The 20816-nt window shown below is 46.0% G+C and overlaps 2 protein-coding genes and 1 long non-coding RNA gene across 11 annotated transcripts in view; 1 reads left to right on the plus strand and 2 right to left on the minus strand.

Annotated features, from left to right (window-relative positions):
* GALNT11 (polypeptide N-acetylgalactosaminyltransferase 11) overlaps positions 1–2225 on the plus strand; it is a 40952-nt gene extending 38727 nt beyond the window's left edge. For all 5 annotated transcript variants that reach the window (XM_036246668.1, XM_036246672.1, XM_036246673.1 and 2 more), the window contains 3 exons: positions 46–150; positions 1762–1899; positions 2071–2225. In XM_036246668.1, coding sequence (XP_036102561.1) covers positions 46–150; positions 1762–1899; positions 2071–2202 — 375 coding nt within the window. In that variant the 3' untranslated portion in view covers positions 2203–2225. The remainder of the gene's footprint in view (positions 1–45; positions 151–1761; positions 1900–2070) is intronic.
* Positions 1893–7897, minus strand: LOC118619871. Of its 2 annotated transcripts, none has more exons than XR_004957339.1 (4): positions 7749–7897; positions 2969–3056; positions 2692–2870; positions 1893–2029 (listed from the first exon to the last, which is right to left on the minus strand). It is a non-coding gene; the product is annotated as an uncharacterized LOC118619871 (long non-coding RNA). The 2 variants fall into 2 exon arrangements; XR_004957338.1 differs by lacking the exon at positions 1893–2029 and adding an exon at positions 2132–2237.
* A 5510-nt stretch (positions 7898–13407) lies between these two features.
* Positions 13408–20816, minus strand: part of KMT2C (lysine methyltransferase 2C) — a 227140-nt gene continuing 219731 nt past the window's right edge. For 3 of the 4 annotated variants that reach the window (XM_036246300.1, XM_036246299.1, XM_036246298.1), the window contains exons 57-60: positions 17681–17797; positions 17254–17327; positions 16908–17016; positions 13408–15376 (exon numbers count right to left, since the gene is read on the minus strand). In XM_036246300.1, the coding sequence (XP_036102193.1) occupies positions 15284–15376; positions 16908–17016; positions 17254–17327; positions 17681–17797 (393 nt within the window). In that variant the 3' untranslated portion in view covers positions 13408–15283. The remainder of the gene's footprint in view (positions 15377–16907; positions 17017–17253; positions 17328–17680; positions 17798–20816) is intronic. The other variant, XM_036246301.1, reaches the window with a different exon arrangement.

Below are 20816 nucleotides of genomic sequence, written 5' to 3' on the forward strand. Positions count from 1 at the left end.
TCTTCCTTCAGTGCTGGGTTTCACGAGGCATCTCTTCTTTTACAGCTCTATCACCTCCAAACCAGCAAGTGTCTGGTGGCCCAGGGCCGCCCGAGTCAGAAGGGAGGCCTAGTAGTGCTTAAAGCATGTGACTACAGTGACCCAAACCAGGTGAGTGAGGCCTCTGTGTTTGCAGCCAGTCCCTACAGTGTGTCTTCAGTGAAGGGAAACTCACCAGTGTTGGAGGGAGGGCAGACATCAAGACTTGAATCTCACCTCTGATCATTGTCTTAGCAGCATTGTTCAGAGCAGTGCTTCTCAACCTTCCTGATGCCGCGACCCTTTAATGCAGTTCCTCATGGTGTGGTGACCCCCAACCATAAAATTATTTTTGTTGCTACTTCGTAACTGTAATTTTGCTACTGTTATGTCTTAGACAACCCCTGTGAAAGGGTCGTTTGACCTCCAAAGGGGTCATGACCCACTGGTTTAGAGCATTATTTGAACTTTCCAATTATCTAGAATGAACGGAAGGTTATATGAATTTGTGAGAAATGGCAAAGGAAGTATATACCTTCTCCTAACCCCGACCAATCCCCTTTGGCAACCATCAGCTTGTTTTCTATATCTGAGAATCTGTTTTTTGTGTTCTCTGTCTGGCTTAATCATTTAGCATAATACTCTTTAATCCATCCATGTTGTCACAAGGACAGGATTTCTTTCTTTTTGATTGCTGAATAATATTCCATTGTATATATGTACTGCATCTTTATCCATGCATCCATATCTTGGCTGTTGTAAAGGGTATAGATAAAGGTTTTCAAGTTAGTATTTTTTTTTTTCCTTTGGATAAATACCCAAAAGTGGGATTGTTGGATCATGTGGTAGTACTTTTTTTTTTTTTTTTTTTAAATACTCTACCAAGGATATTTTTCCATTGACTTTTTTTAGATAGAGTGGATGAGAGAGACATCGATTGGTTGCCTCCTGCACGACCAATTGGGAATTGAACCCAGCAGCCTAGACATGACTATGTGGACTCTTTGGTCCACAGACTGATGCTCTGCTGAACCAAACAGGCCAGGGTGGTAGTTTTATTTTTAATTTTCTGCAGAACCTCCCTACTGTTTCCATAGTGGCTGTACCAATTTACAATGCCACCCACAGTGCACAGGGTTCCCTTTCCTCCACATTCTCGCCAACACTTGTTGATGGTAGCTGTTCTGGCAAGTGTGAGATGATTTCTCATCGTGGTTTTAATTTGCATTTTCTGATTAGTGACTCAGTTGAGCATTTTTTCATATGTCTGTTGTCCATTTGTATGTCCTCTTTGGAGGAATGTCTATTCAGGTCTTCTGCCCATTTCTGAATTGGATTGTTGGTTTCCTTTGCTGTGTAAGAACTAGATTATGTTGGTGTAGCTCTATTTGTTTCCCTTGCCTAAGGAGAGACATATCAATGTTCTGTAGTTTTCAGAGTATAGTCTTTGCTCTTTGGTTAAATTCTAGGTATTATTCTTTTTGATGCTGTTGTAAACGGGATTATTGTCTTAATTGCCTAGGAGTGTTCCTTATTGGCCTGTGAAAACACAATAGACTCTCTAGCAACTTTACTGAAGTCATTTATTCTAATAGTTTTTTTGGTGGAGTCTTTAGGGTTTTCTATAGTATCATCTACAAATTGTGACAGTTTTATTCTTCCTTTCCAATCTGTATTTTTCTTTGTCTTGTCTGATTGCTATGGGTAGGACTCTGGGTTTTGATCTTTTGTTTTCTTCCTTAGATCTGGATTTACAATGAAGAGCATGAATTGGTTTTAAGTAATCTCCTTTGCCTGGATATGTCAGAAACTCGATCATCAGACCCACCACGACTCATGAAGTGCCATGGGTCAGGAGGATCCCAGCAATGGACCTTTGGGGTAAGAAACTTGCTTAGTGAGGATGGGAGGAGGCAGATGGATTCATAGCCTACCTTGTTAGAAGGGTGTTCTGAGATTGTAACATCCTGTAAGTCATCTTAAATGTTCCACATCTCTTCTCGACCATATTCTGCCAGTAAGTGTTTTAAGTTACCTTTTTTTGTTTTTCAGAAGAATAATCGGCTCTACCAAGTGTCAGTTGGACAGTGCCTGAAAGTGGTTGATCCGCTGAGTCACAAAGGCTATGTTGCTATGGCAATCTGTGATGGCTCTTCCTCTCAGCAGTGGCATTTGGAAGGTTAAGGTGGATGCCATGGCTGGATGGAATGCATGTCCTCCTGTGGGGATGCTTGGGAAGATTAGCAGAGGTGAGAGCACCATGTGACCATCAGGAGCTGAAGACATACGTGTCACCAAGACATTAAGGTCATGTCTAGGCTGCTGTTAAAGAATTTATTGCTTATGGTAGGAAACCAGAATACAGTTTTAACATAAAGTGTCAGGTTTATACAGAAGGACAAAACCCAGGAAATTGCTAGGTCTATTCAAATTAGTTAATGCTTCTTTTTAATCCCCTTTAATAATGGACTGGTGTTTATCTGATTGGGAACTTGTCATGATTTCCTTTCTTAGAGACTTCATAGCAGACAGTTGACTGAATCCACATTACTTTTAACTTCAGAAGGCATCATTCATAAGATCATATTTAAGAGGTAGTTAACTACTATAAATTATTTTGATGAATTATGGTACTATCTACATTTAAAATAAAGGATCCTTTTAATAATTTACCTGTCTTTTTGTAGTGGAGCCTCAGGTCTGAACTGTCCTGTGATGCATGGTAAGAAATACACTTGGATTCAGCTGATGAGATGGGTAGCAGCTCTAACCGAAGGGAATTCTCAGTTTCTTAGCTTGAATTATGAGTGAAGGTATATGAATTTGGGTACTTGACATTAAAGTTGCCAGATCTAGAGGTCAAGATTCATATATCAATTAGTGATATAAATTTAGGAATCGTGTATGTATTAAATGCCCAAATATAAAGGGAGCTTGTTTCTTTTTTTACCTTGAACCACAAAGCAGTTTAAGCGCCATAGTAGAAACATGTTGGAGAATAATGTATCAGTCATTCAACTTCAAAGACCAGATGGTACCTAAACGAAAACAGACTGGCTGCATTTAAACCCAACAAAATCAGTCCTGGCTGGTTTGGCTCAGCGGTTAGAGCATCAGCCTGCAGACCAATGAGTTGCAGTCGTGTAGGGAGGCAGCCACTTGATGTGTCCCTCCCTCCCTCCCACTCTATCTGAACAAAAGTGGAAAAAATGTCCTTGGGAGAGGATTAAAAAACCCAGCAAAATCAGTCAATGCCCCAGTCAGAAATTTTTAGATGGGGAAATATATGCATGTTGAACACTAACTGCAAAACATAACAGTTAAGGAGATTTCAGAACAAAAGAATATAGCTAAGGATAAAGAGGGTTGTTTCATAACCATAAAGGGGCCAATTCATTAAGAGGAAATAATCCCAAACAACAGAACTTAAAATACATGTTGCTAAACTGTTCTATCAGGACTTCCAGGAGAGACATTGTCTACAATTATAAGAGATTTCAACACACCTCTCAATAGCAGTAAAACAAGTGGACAATCAGTAGGATATAGAGAACTTGAACAATACTGTGAACCAACCTGACATAATTAACATTTACGGAAACACTCTACCCAACTAGAACACAATCATTCTCTCCAAGTACACATGAAACATTTCCCGAGATAGATTATGTTCTGAGATATTAAACAAGTCCCAATTTATATAGATTTAACACATGAAACTTACTTGATTTCTAATATAACAATAATAAATATACCTGGAAAATCTACCAGTAACACCTTCCCAATACTCTCTGGGTCAAAGAAGAAATCAAAAGGCTATTTTGAACTAACTGCAAATAAAAACATCAAAGACTGTAGGATGCATCTAACTCAGTACTTGGGGAATTTATAGCACTAAGCCCCTATATTAGAAAAGGATTAAAAGTTTGAAAATCAGTGAGTTAGGCTTTCATCTTAAGAAAACAGAAAAAGATCAAAGAAGCAGAAGAAATGTTCAGTATCAGAAAAGAAACACTTGAGAATGGCAACCTCCCCAGAGAGTCTACAGAGGTTAAAGAGGATAAGCAGCAACAGGAAGTCTTGCTCATTGTTGGTGGGAATGCAAAATGGTGCAGCCACTTTGGAGGTTTCTTACCAAACTAAACAGTTTCACCATAGGATCCAACCATCAAGCTTCTTGGTAGTTACCCAAAGCAGGTGAAAACTTACACGCAGGCAAAGATCCTACTTATAGCAGCTTTATACATAATTGCCAAAGCGTGGAAGCAACCAAGATGTCTGTCAGTAAAGTTAATGGATAAACTGTGGTACATCTAGACAATGGAACAGTACTCAGTAGTCAAAGAACTGAGGTATCAGTCCACAGAAAGACACAGAGGAACCTTGAATACATATTCAGTGGAAGATGCCAATCTGAAAATCTACTTACTGTATGAGTCCAGCTATATGGCATTCCGGAAAAGGCAACACCATGGAGACAATTAAATGTCAGTGGATGCCAGAGGTAAAGGGAGGGAGGGGACTGGGGACTATTGTGTGTGACATAATGTTTGTCAAATCCTACAGAATGTATAAACCCAAAAGTAGACTCTAGTGTCAGCTATGGACTTCAGATGATGATGATGATGATGTGTGAGCATAGGTTCACTGGTGGTAACAAGGCACCCCTGCTGCAGGATGGGGGGCTGTGCGTGTGTTCTATACTCGATACTCAGTTTCCCTTTGAGCCCAAAACTGCTTTAAAGAAGGATAAGGGATCATTATGACGAACTTTATGCCAATAAATTAAATGGACAAACTCCTTGAAAGAAAGAAATCACCCAATTTCTCTGAAGGAATAGATAACCTAAATAGCCCTATACCTATTAAACAAATTGAATTTGTACTTTAAAACTTTCCCACATAGGAAACTTGAGGCACACGTGGCTTCACTGATGAATTCTATCAATCATAAGAGAAAAACCTATACTTACAGTGCACAACCTCCTCTGGAGAGCTACTGAGAAATTGACATTAGCAATTTTATTATTTTATTCTTTATCAATTTTCGAGGGAGAGAGAACATCAATTGCCTGCCTCCTGTATGCCCCACACGGGATCAGCCTGAAACCTGGGCATGTTCCAACACTCAACCACTGAGCCACACCAGCTGGTATGAGCAATTTAAAAAGCTATAGACCAATAACCTTCATGAATATAGAGGCAAGGACTCACAAGACATTAGCAAATCAAATCCAACAATATGCAAAAAGGATATGTGGTGAAAAGAGGGTTTGACCCCAGAACTGCAAAGTTGCTTTAACATTACAGAATCAATGTCGTTTACGACAGTAACAGAAGTAAACATTTGACCAGATTTCAGCACCCATTTATGATAAAAACTCAGCAAACTAGGAATGGAAGGGAAATTCCTCAAACTGATAAAGAGTATCTGTGGAAAACTATAGTAGTCTCAAAGGAAAAAGAAAAAAAAAAAAAAAAAGACTGGATTAGGAGCATCAGCCAGTGCAGTAGACAAGAAGAAAGGGCATGAACATTGGAAAGGAAGAAGTGAAACTATTTGAAGACTGGAATCAAGTGTGTAGAAAATGATAGTGAGTTTTTAAAAGATTTATCAGGACCACAAAATAAAAGGTCAATATAAAATTGAACTGTACGTTTATACCATATCAACAAACAGTTCAAAACAGAAAATAATGTATTGTCATTGCAGTGTACAAAAGTGTCAAAAATATGAACAGTGAAAAGTATAAAACATTGCTGAGAAAATAAGTGGAAAAGTATTTTTAGGACTTAATTCTCCAGTTTTATCTACAGATTGAATCCTGCCCTCCATCAAAATCCCAGCAGACTTTCTGTAGTTGACCATCTAACTTTCAAATTTATATGGAAGTATATACAACTAAGTGGCAAAAATAATTCTGAAAAGAATGAAGTTGAAGGACTTGCACAAATTCCAGACTGACTGTGATAATGGCTTATAGACAACGGACAGATTGATGGAACAGAAACAACCCCACGCACACACTGACTTTCAGCAAAGGAGCCAACACAGCTTCCTGGGCAAAGAAAACGTTAACAGATGGTGCTGGAACAGAGTCGCATCCCTATGGACAGAAATGGAACCTTATACCACACACAAATTATTTCAAAACCAAAACTATAAAATGAAGCATACCTTCATGACTCAAAGGTAACAGTTATTTTTTAAAAGTTACTTTGTCCTCTTAATAGCAAACTGAGAAGTGCAAGAAGCAAAGAACAAAGTTATCCATGACCACAAGCAGTTTCCAGTTGGGTATGTCCTTGTCGGTCCCCTGTGTGTCTACCCAGCCATGCTTCCATTTTTATGTAATTAGGGTTGTGTAAGTTATGCATCATGTTTTTTCACACATCATGAATATTTACCATTTCAAAGTCCCCAAACTATACCAGTGTTTTGCTATCCAAGAATACACTGCTACCCCAACTCTATCTGGAAGAAGGGAAATGTAACCCTGCCTTTCTTGGTGACAACAGTTTCACAAAGGACTAAAAAAAAAACCCACAACAGGCCTCTAAATAAAGCTGTTGACAGGATTAAAATACTGCATTCCCTGATGTTCAATTGAAAATGAGACACAAAGCAACAGAGTAACAAAGTATAATGCTGCAACAAGAATTCATTAGGATCTATACTTTTGGAATAGCAGCAAGGAGGCAAGTTTGCACTGGAACCCGTGACGTGGCTGCGCTAGAGACAAGGGGGACTCACCAGTGGCGCCAGCGCACTGCACATGGACACGCCCACCCCTCCTGCTCCTCTGCTCCAGCCCCACAGAAGTCCCGGCGCCCGTTTCTGAGCGGGCTGAACAATTCCATTTCCAAGCTGAGGCAAAGATTCTTAACTCGTGACAAGAACTAGTCAAAGAAGATTAAAGAATTGGACTTCATCAAAATTAAAATCATCAGTTCAAGACACCATTAAGAAAATGAAAAGGTAAGCCACAAACATTGTATCCAGAGTGTATAAACAATGCTTAAAATCCAATAAAAAGACTACCCACTCATAGACACAGACAGCAGTATGGTGACTACCGGGGCAGGGGCTGGAGGGGTGAGCATACAATGCAACACACAGATGATGGATTACAGAACTGTACACCTGAAACGGTATAATTTTATTAATGTCACCCCAGTAAATGCAGTAAGAAAAAAAAACACCCCAGTTTTTAAAACAGGACAAAATACTTGACCGTTCAGCAAACATAAATGGCTCAGCATGTGAAAAGGTGTCCAACGTCCGAGTCATCAGGGAAATGCAAACTAAAACCACAATCAGATACTACTTCATATCCATGGAAATGGCAAACGTTTAGAAGACTGATCTGGGTTCTGAGGAGATGGCAGGGAAGCTTGTTCCAGCCTGGATTTCAGATCTTCCCCCAGTCTGCGTCCGTGTCCAGTTAGCCAGACTAACCCGTGTGTAAGACGCAGGCTAACTAGGTGACGAGGTGGCCAGTGTTGGGGAAGCTAGCCGCTGGCAGACCTGTGTGTAGCTGACGTGTGGCCGGACAAAAAGAACTGACAGTGCCTGGTGGACCCAAGAGTAAGAGACCCCGATGGCAGCTTAACAGGACACCACGTGTCGGCGGAGTATGAGAACAGCTAGGGAGCCCGGGAGGACTTTCCCACTCGGGCAGAGGCCAGGGTCGGAAGCATCCTAGCTCCTCTGAACTCTTGAAACTTACCTCTAGGGCTTCTGTCTGGTAGGGCGCTGGCCTAAGGGAATGGAATACATTGAGCAGAATGAGGAGAAGGGAGAGGAGATCGAACTCAGTTCCTGGAGGAGGAAGGCAAAGCCAGGCATCTGGCAGCAGCCACAAGGCACACACCTAGAAATGCTCATCACAGTATATTCTCGAGGAAAACATGGTGTTTTCCCTTCTTGCTTTGTTTATAAGGATAAACATCACAAAACATTATCAAGTAGTTTAGCACAGTATGCGTTCACTTACACTGTTTGATGTCTTAATTTCAAAACCTGTCGTCTTTCAGGGGTCCCATTAGGAAACAAGGCCCATTCCTCTGGAGCACTTCCCTCTCTGAGCTGGAGGCGGAGAGGCAGGATGGGGGACTGCTGGGGAGCACCAAGGCCCGAGCGTGTGCGTCCAGGTCGGGGCGCAGGTGCAGGTCAAGGCATTTGGATCAGGGCTGCAAGCTGGAGCTGATTGGCAGGGCACACGGGAGCAGAAGCGTCGGCCGGGGGTCCTGGGTGGGCAGGGCTGCCACCAACACGGTCAGGAAATATTAGTGGAGTGGCTTTGGGGACAATGAAAATTGAGTTGTGAGCATAGCTTTTACAGCATGAGCAGCAGCCGGAGCAGCAGTAACCGGCAGGCCTCTGGTGGTGCCTGCGTTTGGATCGGAGGAGGACAGGAGGTTTGGGAAGCTGTCACCATATGAAACACACTGGATGGGGTCAGCTTGGAGAGGCAGAGGGCAAGAGAGCCGAGGATGGAGGCTTGGGGTGAACTAAGGCTGAGAAGGCCAAAGGAGAAGTTTGAAGCTCGGGGGCCGGCAGCAGGAGTCCAGTGGGGTTGGGGGTCAGGAGGAGGAAACCAGTGTGGTGGCCATGTGGTAAGAGGGCGAGCTCACAGGGACGTGCCGTGAAGCCAAGAAGTGAAGTCCTTTCTACATTCCCGCGGTTGGAGTAAGAACTGAAATTCTTCCAGAAAAGAATTTCTGGAGCCCCAAAAGCGGTCTTCAAATATGAGAACCCAAGTTTGTAGGCAGAGAGCCTCAAACCATACCAGGGGTAGCCTGCCTCGGGAGGAGAGGGCTGTGGCCACGATGGAGAAAGGAGGAGGCATCTTTCCCAGAACGGCCCGATCTGCCCTTTGGCCTCGGCAGCAGTGTGTGGGAAGTGAAAGAAGGCCTGGGGAATGGGGATGGGGCTGCCCGGTGTGACCTCGGCCACCTGAGGGGGCCTGGGGGACCCGCCAGTGGGATGGAGGATTCCCGGAGAAGAAATGTGTTTGTCGTCGATGGGAGAAGGAGCCGTCCTGCCTTCCTACCAAGTAGACTCCACGCATGAGGAGTGTGCTGATCACGACGTCGCGCGTCCCTACCAGCCACGCAAGACGAGTCCTGGCGCTGCGTCCTGGTCTGTCATCTGCGCACAGGCCTGGTGCCCGGCTACTCACATCCTGACGGGAACCACCTTGCTCTGCTGCTTAATAATGACCTTGTTTCTTCGATGCGTGGCGAAGACTCCTTTGGCTTTGCTAGAAGATGATGGGTGCCCCCCCGCCCCCCCCCGCTCTGTTAGAACCTGTGGGAAAGTGCTGACAGTCTTTCGGGACCTTGCGAGCACACAACAGTACAAAGCATCGGTGCGCCGGAGAAGTAAAGGCTTGTCTATCCACTGAAACAGAAACACAGCACCTTCTCAGTGTGTGTCATCATGGGCCAAAAGGAACCAGACCTTGGAGTGACTGCCTGCTCTACGCAGCTGCTGGAATGCTGGTGGCTTTGACACTGTCCCACAGCAACGGGACAAGGTACCTGAGGAACAGCAGCTTTGCTCTTTCCTGTTAGTGCTGTTTGAAATAAACAGTCCGCTCTTCAGAAGTCGTCTGTGTTGCTTCTGGGCATTTGGAAGTTTTAGGGTGTTGGTGTCTGAGGCTAAAGGTTCTCACATCATAGAAGCCAGGGGTGACTGCATAAGCTGGGCTTCTGGAAGAGGTGATCTTTCAGAAGTTGTTTTTCAGATACTACATAACTCTTTGAATGAAAAAAGCAGATCAGACAAGCAGGAAGGGGCGAAGGTGAGAGGTGGTAATTTGGAAGAGTTGATTGAGCAAGTCTATCTGCAAAACCGCTGACTGCTGAAGACTGCTGGAATTCTCCGTGGTCAGCACGCTGTCCCGCCCCGCCCCCGGCACCACCAGCTCTTCTTTGGGTCAGTACAAAGGCTACTTGGCCTTCCTTACAATCGACCCTCTGCACAGCAGCAGTCACCTTTGTAGGGTTGGGTCACAGCCGCTCCTCCTCCAGTCGCTTTCTAGAGCACTTAGATCATCTGATCTGGGACTTGGATCCTGCTACTCTCTGGTCTCATCTGCCAGTGTTCCAGCCGTACTTGACTCTCGGAGACCCTTCTACCACTGATTTGGGGTGTAAGAGATACTTGGCCCTATGCTGCATTTCTTCCTAGATTCAAAACCTTCCATGTTTCCTCTTCCTGTGTCCCTCCCTCTCCCTATGACACTGTATTCCATTTGTCGATCTGATGGCTAGAATGGTCGGTCTTTCTTGCTGTTCCTGGACAAGGAACAGGAGTTGGCATCCACTCCAGCAGACAGCAGACCCCAGGCTGTGATGACTCAGAAATTTCCTTCCTTCTGTGTCTCCATGTTAGAGATCAAGTCTGAGGTCAGAGAAGAAAACACTAGAATGACGACAGCCTGAGAACCTGGCGCAGGCTGTGAACACTCACCAGCCTCATGAAACTGGCAATTCCACAAATTGTGTTTTAGAATAGTATTAAAAAAACAACAACACTCAGATGGTAGGTGCTTTGAGAATTTCTGCAAAACCATACAGTACAAAAGGTTTTTTAGGGTACTCATGAAGCACAAACTAAAAGTCTGTTGTGGAAATCTTGAGGGGGGACTCTAGTCAAGATAGTGGCACTGTGCTTGCCTCCCACAACCACATAGAAATTACAGCCGAATCGCAGAACCACCATCTCTGAGAACCAACTGAAGACCAGCCGAACAGAAGACCTATGACCGAGGCTATAAAAACCCATCGCCAACGGTAGGAGGGCGGAGATGCAGAACAGGCAGGTCCCACACCCACGCGTGGTGGTAAAGTCAGGAGGGCTACGTTGGCTGTGGAGATGGCCTGAGAAGTGAGGGGTTCCAGTGCCGGGAAGGTAAGTCCCCAACAACATCTGGCCATGGAAACCAGCAGAGGCTGTGTCCAGAAAGACAATGGTTGGTAGAGATGTAGGCGCTGCAGGTCTTGGGGGGCTGTGCAGACTCACTCGCTCTTCACTGTCTGGGGCAGCAGCTCCAAAAAGCACCAGGACATCCGCGGAGATGAAGTTGTCAGGGAAAGGGCCGGAGGGACAGCACTTAGGGCAACTCTGTCAGGGGTGAACGTGCCATTGCTCTTTGGTGGAGCTCCCTTCCCACGCCACTGGCCAGGCACCCGTGGGCACCAAGCCCAAGTCTCCATCAACCTAACACTCCACCACACCACACCACTGCTTCCCCAAGATGCTGCCCCACCCAGCTCATGACTCAGCTAGAACCTCTTCCAGCCACTTTTCCACACAAGCTGTCAGCTTCAGCCCACTTGCCTGGAATCCGAGGTCTGCAAACCCTCCACAGGCAGCGCCAGGCTCGGGGAGCTCGGAAACTCGTGCTAAGCGGCTCCCAGCCCAGCACAGCAGGAGCCAGTCACAAGTCATGTGGGCTTCATCCCTAGGATGCAAGGTTAGTTCAGCATCTGCCAATCAATCATTGTCCTTTACCACATAAACAGAACGAAGCATTAAAATCCTATCAATAGATGCAGAAAAGGCATTTGACAAAATTCAGCATTCATTGATAACGCTCAGCAGTGGGAATAGTGGGAACATAACTCAATAGAGCAAAGGCCATAGGACAAACCCATAGTGCACACACCCAGCAGTGGGAAGCTGAAAGCCTTCCTGTATGATCAGGAACAAGACAAGGTTGTCCATGTTCACCACTTTTAGTCAGCATAGCGCTGGAAGTCCTAGCCACAGCAATCAGAACAAAAAGGCCCTGTCCAGTTTGGCTCAACAGAGCAGTGGCCTGTGGACCAAAGGATCATGGGTTCAATTCCCAGTCAAGGGCACAAACCTGGTTTGAACCCCAGCTCTGGTCAGGGTCATGCAGGAGGCAAACAGTCGATGTGTCTCTCATTGATGTTTCTTTCTCCCACTCAACACCACACACAAAAAACAACACATCATTAAAAAAAACGGGCAAAGGAATTGAATAGACGTTGCTCCCAAGAGGACATACAGATGAATAACAGACACATGAAATGATGTTTGTCACTAATCATTAGAGAAATGTAAATGAAAACCACACTGAGCTATCACTTCACACCTGTCAGAATGTCATCAAGAAATCAAACTGCAAGTGCTGATGAGGATGTGGAGGAAAAGGAACCCTCATACACTCCTGGTGGGATTACAGACTGGTACAGCCACTGTGGAAAACTATATGGAGGGTCTTCAAAAACTAAAAAAATGGAACTGCCTTATGACCCAGCAATTCCACTTCTGGGTCTGTATCTGAAGAAATCCAAAACCCTAATTCAAAAAGAACATGTACACCCCTGTGTTCACTGCAGCATTATTTACAATGGCCAAGCTATGGAAGTAACCCAAGTGGCCGTCAATAAGATGGGTGGATAAAAACAATGTGGGGTACACACACAATGAAATATTACTCGGCCATAAACAAACAAAAAACCTTAAATCTTACGTTTTCAACAACTTGGATGGACCTAGAAGGTATTATGCTGAATGAAATGTCAGAAAGATAAGGACAAATACCATATAATGTCCCTTACATGTGAATCTAAAAACAAAAACTCTTAGAACAAACCGATTGTGGCAGATGAAAAGGCGAAGGGATTAAGAACTACACACTGCCAGTTACGAGGAGTCACGGGAATGCACGCTGCAGCCTAGGAGAGAGTCAGTGCTACCGCAGGGACTATGGCTCATGTCAGACTGGCACGAGACTTTCCGGGACGGTCGCTGTGTAACAGGATTACTGTACTGCACAACTGAAATGAATACAACACTGTAACTGCAAAATCACAAAATTCTAAAAATACAACAAACATATTTCACATTGCACATAGAAAGTTTTACTGGAAGAACAAATACATAAACAAAAGGCTCCAGGTTTCTTCACAAATTGTAATAAACCTCTCTACTAAGTAAAAAAAAAAATCTTCATGAGGATTCTAAGCAATTTTAATTCTTAGTAACCTCTATACATGTTAATACAGTCAATAAAGTCTCTACCACACAGAATAAATCTAGGAGAACTGAACAAGCAAACAAAAACAGGCTTTGAACAAGGGAATAAGGCACAAGTAGTTTGTAATGAGGCCTCAGTGAGCTGAAATGAAACTGAAGTTGCCTCCTTTATCCAACTGCAAGGAAGAGAGTCTCTCTTTGCAATGAGTTATGACCTGTGTCTAAACTTCGAGAAGAGAACCAAGTTGACTACATCAACATGCCAGTAACTTTGGAAAGTGGACCAGACCATCGGTGAATTTCAGACAATCCTCTGTTTCAGAGCTCAAACCAGAGCAAGCGAGGAGTTAACAGAGACTCGGTGGCTTTTATAGATGTAAAATATTTTATTTGTAAATGGTGATCTTCTAAATCTGTGTCCACAAATTCCAAAACCCATAACACTCTGTATACTTCAGAAAATTCCATTTTTGCCAACATTAGAGATACTATTATACAGAAGAGAAAACAAAACAAAAACCTGGTAGGACAAATACTGGTAGGAAGTCAGAATATTGTACAAGAGAAGAAAAATATTCAAGAAACAAATTTCATACAGCTATTTATCAAGAGAAAAATATATACAATTGATTTATTCTGTAAGATAAAAATACATCATGCCATATACATTACAAGTTCAGAACTGCATCACTGGATATACCAACAGCTTACAGTCCACTTGAATTGTGCACACAAAAACTTCATTTTATACTTAGTCTGTGAAGTGTCAGTACCAGAATTTTAAGTACAAAATAAAAAGCTAACCTGGTTCAAAATGCTGATTAAGTTTCTACAAGCAAACACAAAACAGTGTGTTTTTTATTAAAGAAATGTAAACAAACAGTTCATACAAACACATTTTAAAATTACAACTTCCAAAACCCTTTCGCCGGAGTCCTGCAGCTTGCAAAGCATGATCACGTCCCTCCTTTTTTTTTTTCTTTTTCAAATTTTTGTGTTAAATAGAAGGCTAGAGAGTCAGATCTGAGTTCCTGCTACATGATCCTAGTACATTTAAATGATTGTGGCTTGAAACAAAGTTCTAATCAAAACTACTTCTGCTGAAGAAAATTCAGCCTCCATTTGGGTGTCTTTTTAAGCAGTTATTCACAGTTATCACAAATTGTAAGCACAGAAAAACCTGACTGAAGAAGTAGGGATGCAACAATATAATATGAAAAAATTAGTTTAAATTACCAAAACAGCTATAAAAGTTGTAGTCATGGCATACACTCCGTTCTATCAGAAGGTGTATAAAACAGTAAGTACTAACTGACTGCAGTTTCCAAAAAGCCCCGAACACTCTAGGTTGAAATTTTGGTTATTACATAATTATAATGGCATATTTAATAACACAAAATTATATTGTAACATCCCTGTGTGAACATTTTATAAGCACCCGAGCTGCTGCAGAGCCTGGTAGCATTTGGTCAATAACTATTTTATACTGTATTTTTTCTCAAAATATTTACATATTTGTACAAAGTAACAGGGTCTGTTAGTTCTGCAGGTAACAGCAGCAGCTTGGCTTTCTTCTAACTTTTATTTAAAAATAGCTTCATTCACTTATTCAATAATAAATACAAAAAGTTTCTCTTATTTTACAGAAATCAAAAACTACAATAAACTGACTCATGGAATCAAGTATTTAAATGTATTTTAGTGCAAGTTATTATCCCTTAGCTCTATCCCTAAGGAAGTCATTTCAGTACATTCCTTGTTCAGTGGTGTCTACTTTATTTAAAAAACTTTAAATCAGAGGGGCCTGCCCCTTTTTCAGATAAGGCCGTGGCCAGCACTTTGGACATCTCCCTTTCGCTGGTGATTTCAGTCTTACATTCATAGGAAGGCCCCTGCCCCGGGGCAGGGCAGCCATCGGCTCTTTGCCCCAGTAAAAGTTTCTCCTTAGTGAGACTAAAACAACAAAACAAAAACAAAACCCACCCACAAAAAGAAAAAAGAAGGAAAGAAAAAAAGTGCTGGACCATCCTGTAGTTCTGGTTAACCTCAGCATCTTCAGGAGAGCTGCTCAAGGCAGCTGTCTCCTGGGGCCCCCTTTCCTGAAGGACTGAGGAAACCAGAACTCCCAGAAGCTAGGTTTCAAAGTCATAACACAGAGAACAAAAATATCTTCTGCTGCCAAATCCAAACGGTGTGTTGACTCCTCCTTCCTAGGGACAAGCTGCCCGCCGAGACAGCCGGACGCGCTCAGTTCATCCACTTGCGGCAGTTCACGGCTCCACAGTGACAGGGGATCTTGTGCTGGTCGTCTTCGAAGTCAAACTTATAGTCATAGCACAGCTGCCCACGGCAAAGACACAGAGTCAGGAGGACCGGGAAGGGAGGAGAAAGGGGCCCTGCCTCCATCCGCCCGGGGCTCACCACCAGCGAACAGAACAGAAGTTACAGGAAGGCCCGCTTGGTTGAGCTCCGCAGGGCCTGGGTGGGGCGATGGGGGGACCTCGAGAAGAAATAAAGAAACAAGCTGGCTGTGTTTACCTGGGTCCCAAAGGGACAGGAAATCGGGGGCGAGTGTTTCCAGGCCCAGCCAGCTCTGGAAAAGGGCGGCTGGCCAGAAAGGTGCATTTCCTGCAACCTCACCTCACTGCGCCGCAGGCGGAGCAATGGCGGCCCCTCCCCCACCAGCCCGTGGGGCGGGCGAGTGGGACAGAGGTGACCCGCCCTGGCCAGCTACCATCTTTCTCCTCCTCTGCTCCTCACTGGAAGACTATTTCAGGGATGCCTTTCTATAGAGGCCACCGAATTACTACCATCTCAGACCAACCCTGCTGCCAAGAAACCTGGAGTCTGCACGATCCCATGACACAGCCCCGGACCCGACACTGCCAAACACAGGGTGGAACCAACCCCTACTCTCAAGATCCACCTGCTGCTCGCTGGCACCGTGCTGGGCTTCTCACATCCTTTCTCTTACTCATCGAGTTACTTCAAAATGCACAACAGGCCCTGGGTCAATTCTTTATTTAAAAAAGGGGGGCATTCGAAAAAGATGACCAACACACACAAGGAGAAACCCACAGCTCTGTTCCCAAAGGGCTGGGGGCTCCAACAAAGACAAGACACTCAGCTCCTCATCCCTAAACGGGAGGTCGTCTACGGAACCCCGTGTCGGAGGGAGCTCCCAGCCAACGCGGATCCCAGCTCTAGGAACCGCCTTGTCGCGGGCTGGTCACATTCGTGAAAGATGACGTCGGGAAACGCAAATGAGGCAACAAGACTAATAATCTTAACAGTCATCCGTGAGACCAAAGCAGCACATGGCAAGCCCAGCATTTAACGTTTTAAAGAAAAGAAAAAAATATAAGAAAGCCAAGCTATTTGAAAATGTGTTGACTTGAAAAACCTGCAAGCTTGTACTCCTCATGAGTGACAATATAAGCGACCTGGAGCAGATGGCCCCGAAGCTGCTGCCTGCAGCCCTGTGGTGGCCTCGCACGAGCCACAGCGCCCCGAGACCACAGGAGGCCCCAAGGCCGTGATCCGCTCCGGGCCTCCGCTAGGGCCAGGCTTCTGATCGTCAAGGAAAGGGAGCCTGCCAGACTGTGCCCAGGGCAAGGGGGCAAGGAGCCCGAGACACAGGAAATGATGCCACACGAGTGCTGTGGAAATGGAGGAGGGAACACAGAGGGGGCAGTGGGCACTCAAATCTGTGGTGTGGAACATCGGGCAGTGAAACGACAGCAGGGCAAACTGGGCCCTACCTCGAGCAGACTTTCTAGCAATGAAGAACAGGAAGACCACGAGCCAGCTACCTGGACGGGGCGGAGACCACCCAGGGCGCGCCCCCAGCAGGGCTCCGACCCTCTCTCACCTCTTCTCCTTTCTGGATCCTCCGGCTGGAGCTGATGATGATTTTGTGTCCCCGCTCGAAAGTCACCACTTCGGCCACACAGTTCGGTGCACACGAATGGTTGATATACCTGCAAACCACCGTTTCAGAAAACTCAGCATCAACCGGAAGCAGCTTTGAAAACTTGCAGCTCACAGGGAAAGCGTGTCCTAATTACATTTCTATTCACCCACCCCCAGAATGAGAAGAGAGAGACTTCATTTTAAATCAAGCTCTTTGGAAACTTCCCCGCCCTGAATTTTCAATCCCAGGAAGGCTATCGAGACAGTGGCCCGTGGGGCAAGGACACGCTCAGACTTTGTCTCACCTCGCAGGCCCTCCCGTAAGTGTCGCATCGATCACGTGGTCATTATCCATTCGGAACATGTACACACCTCGGTTCTGAAAGAGAAACAACTCAAAATTCCTCTCCGAGGCCCCATCCGCATCAGGAAGTCTAAGCTGGACGTGACCGGAGATGCCCTGATCACACTGCTGCGGACATGACACCAGCCAGTCCGTGGACACTTACACGCTCTGAGTGGAAATCCACACACTGGTGGGCTGCCTGCAAAGCCAGGCTCGTTCACCCGCACACGCCTCTGCAAACCCCAGCGTCAGTGGCGGGGAAGACGAGGGAACGGCCGTCTCCAGACAGGGCTTCTGTTCCAACCTGACCCTAGCCCGGCAGTCCGCTCTGGCCGCCTCCCAGGCTGGCCGCAGCCCTAGGACAGGAGGGCAGCTGGGGCACTGACCTGAGACTCATAAAGTTTCTCTTTTCTGTTTGCGACTTCATTTCGAATGATGGTCCCAATGTATTCAATGACCATGGTGTGCTTCTCGATATCTCTCGCAGCGTACAGGCCCAGCCCCTGCAGGAGAAACGAAGGTGAGAGTGTGTGTGAGTGTGAGAGTGTGTGTGTGTGTGTCTCTCTCTCGCAGCGTACAGACCCAGCCCCTGCAGGAGAAACGAAGGTGAGAGTGTGTGTGTGTGAGTGTGAGAGTGTGTGTGTGTGTGTCTCTCTCTCGCAGCGTACAGGCCCAGCCCCTGCAGGAGAAACGAAGGTGAGAGTGTGTGTGTGTGAGTGTGAGAGTGTGTGTGTGTGTGTCTCTCTCTCGCAGCGTACAGACCCAGCCCCTGCAGGAGAAGGTGAGAGTGTGTGTGAGTGTGAGAGTGTGTGTGTGTGTGTCTCTCTCTCGCAGCGTACAGGCCCAGCCCCTGCAGGAGAAACGAAGGTGAGAGTGTGTGTGTGAGTGTGAGAGTGTGTGTGTGTGTGTGTCTCTCTCTCGCAGCGTACAGACCCAGCCCCTGCAGGAGAAAGTGAAGGTGTGAATGTGTGTGTGTGTGTGTGTTTGTGTCTCTCTCAAACACTGCAAGTCCTTGGGCAGCAGCCCTGCGTTCTTCCACACAGCGGTCCTGCCAGGAGCCACCGGAGGGGACATCTGAACTGGGCCTGTGCGCACAGCTTCTGAACAGGACGCTGTGCCTCGACTGCCTTGTTTGCGCGTCTTTCTTACACCACGCTCTTAGGGCCAGTTCACAGCGGCAGAGCCGACCGGCCAGCCACACGTGCTACCAGCTTTCTTATCGTTCCCGGGGCACCATGCTGAGGCCCCACGCACCCAGGCTAACGGCTTCTGGTCTTTACCTTGTCCCACCACTATTTCTAAAGGGACCAGACATGACAATACACTTGACAGGATACAAACAAGGCTAACTGGAAGGGATTATGGACTATAATCAGCTTTCCGATTAGGTGAGTTCCTGGAAACTAGGGCAGAAAGGAGAAACAGGAAAAGCTAATTTACTCCGATTGTCAGGGAAGCTGGACAGAAACAAGTTCTCGGGACAGGCACGTCCCCCAGCAGAGGAGCCCGAGGCAGGCTGCGGGAGGAAGGCGGAGGAGCAGGCGCGGTGAGCGGCGCGGCCCGTGGCGCCAGCTACAGTCGTCAGTGTTCCAAGTTCTGGAAAAATAGCATCCTGACAAAATATGGACAACCCCACGAAGACCTGTCTTTTCTCATCCCAATCTGAGCTTCTGCGTTCTCCACGAGAACCGCCCAGAAGGCAGCGGGGCGGCCCCGGCCCCGCCCGGGACACACGGGCGGAGCGGCCCCCGGCCTGAAGCGGACTCTTCTCTGGGGAAACGGGTGCGCGTTGTCTATTCGATTCCGGCCATGACTCCGGTGAACAAGCCAGGGCAGACGGGGTCTGTGTGGGGAGCAGGAGAGCTGTACTACAAGGTGCTTCGCGGCTGGGGATTCGTTGGAAGAAAATCGAATCATCTTAAATATAAAAAATTAAACTTCGGAAAGTAAAACAATCTCAGAGATGATATACACAACCTACAGCCTTAACCAAGACTAGAAGCAATAGAAAATTAAAGCCATAGACTATTTAAAATCAATCTTTCGTAAGAAAAAGAAGCCTACCTCCAGGTAGGCAAAGGCTGTTCTGCAGGGGAAATAGCCAATGGTGCGGCCCTAACTGAAAAATGGACAAAAAATATGCTGTGTGATTCACAGGAGAGCAAACTCCTACAGCAAACAGGAGGAGTCACTCTCGTAATTCAAGCAGCAGTGTCAGCCCACACTTAGTCAGCTGCAGAAACAGAAAGGGGCCGTAACACTTCCCACGTGCAAAACTGGCTCAGCGCCTCAGGAAGGAACAAGCAACCGCCGCCTCTCTGGAAAACTGTCATGAAACGTGCCTGTACTTTTACACACAAATAACCACTACGAGTGAAGCTATCAACACCTGAGAGGTTGGTACAGGCTACTGACGGCAACGCTGGTTGTTTTGGGAAAAGTTGTACACAAAATAAATGCGAGTCCATAATGGACAATTTAATTCATCACAGCCACTGAAGAGAATGAGACAGAGCCGCCTTGTGAGTCTAGACACTGAGTGTTAGTGAAAAAAGATGTAAGAAGTATAAATCACATGACTCCACTTCCACACGTGCACACAGATCCTGCGGAAGTAGCACCTGCTCACCCGGGAGGCAGGCGCACAGAGGATGTAAAAGGGAAATCACGCTTCGGGTGAACGGTGGCAGACTGAGCGTGGCTGTCCCGAACCCATTAACGTGGAGGGAGGGAGGGAGGAAAACCACACTCAGCAGCAGGACTGGGAAAGAGTGCTGAGCTACTGGGAGCCTTTCCAACGGAGAGGGACTGATTTAGCAGAGGGGACATCACTGCTGGGAGCAGAGGCCAAGCGTCCGAGTCCCAGGATTCAGGAGTGTCTCTGTTCTTGAGGCAACAGCAGGAAGAAAAGAAAGACTATTCCGCCTTGGCCAGTTTGGCTCAGTGGTTGGAGTGGCGGGCCGAGGACCAAAAGTCTCATGTTTGATTCCGGTCAAGGACATGTACCTCGGTTGTGGTTCTGTCCACGACCCTGGTCGGGGTCTGCGGGAGGCAACCAGTCAATGTGTCTCTATTATATCGATGTCTGTCTCTCTCTCTCACACTCTATCTGGAGATAAATGGAAAAACTCCTCGGGTGAGGATTGAAAAAAAAGAAAGACTATTTAAAATGTAAAAACAAGATACAAGATAAAAAGAGCAGAACACAGAAAGGGCCCTTGGCTAATTTTTAAAAAAAGCAAGAAGAAGTCGCAGGACAAGAACAAGGAAACCAGAAGAGGAGGAGGAAGGGCCGACCGCACAGGTGAGTCTCTGGCTGCCCTGGAGCCCACCTGAGGTCCCGCATCTCGGGACCAGTATGTGCCCAGAGGTGCAAACAAAAGAACAAACATGACGACGTTTCGCAGACTCAAGGCCACATTGCTCCAGGTTGAAAGGGCTCATCAAGTGAGGACATCAATTAAGACGGCACATTTTGTTAAATGCCCACATATCAAGAAGAAAGCCCTAACATCTTCTGGA

This window comes from Molossus molossus, unplaced genomic scaffold (assembly GCF_014108415.1).
Source record: "Molossus molossus isolate mMolMol1 unplaced genomic scaffold, mMolMol1.p scaffold_m16_p_7, whole genome shotgun sequence".
NCBI classification, from domain to species: Eukaryota; Metazoa; Chordata; class Mammalia; order Chiroptera; family Molossidae; genus Molossus; species Molossus molossus.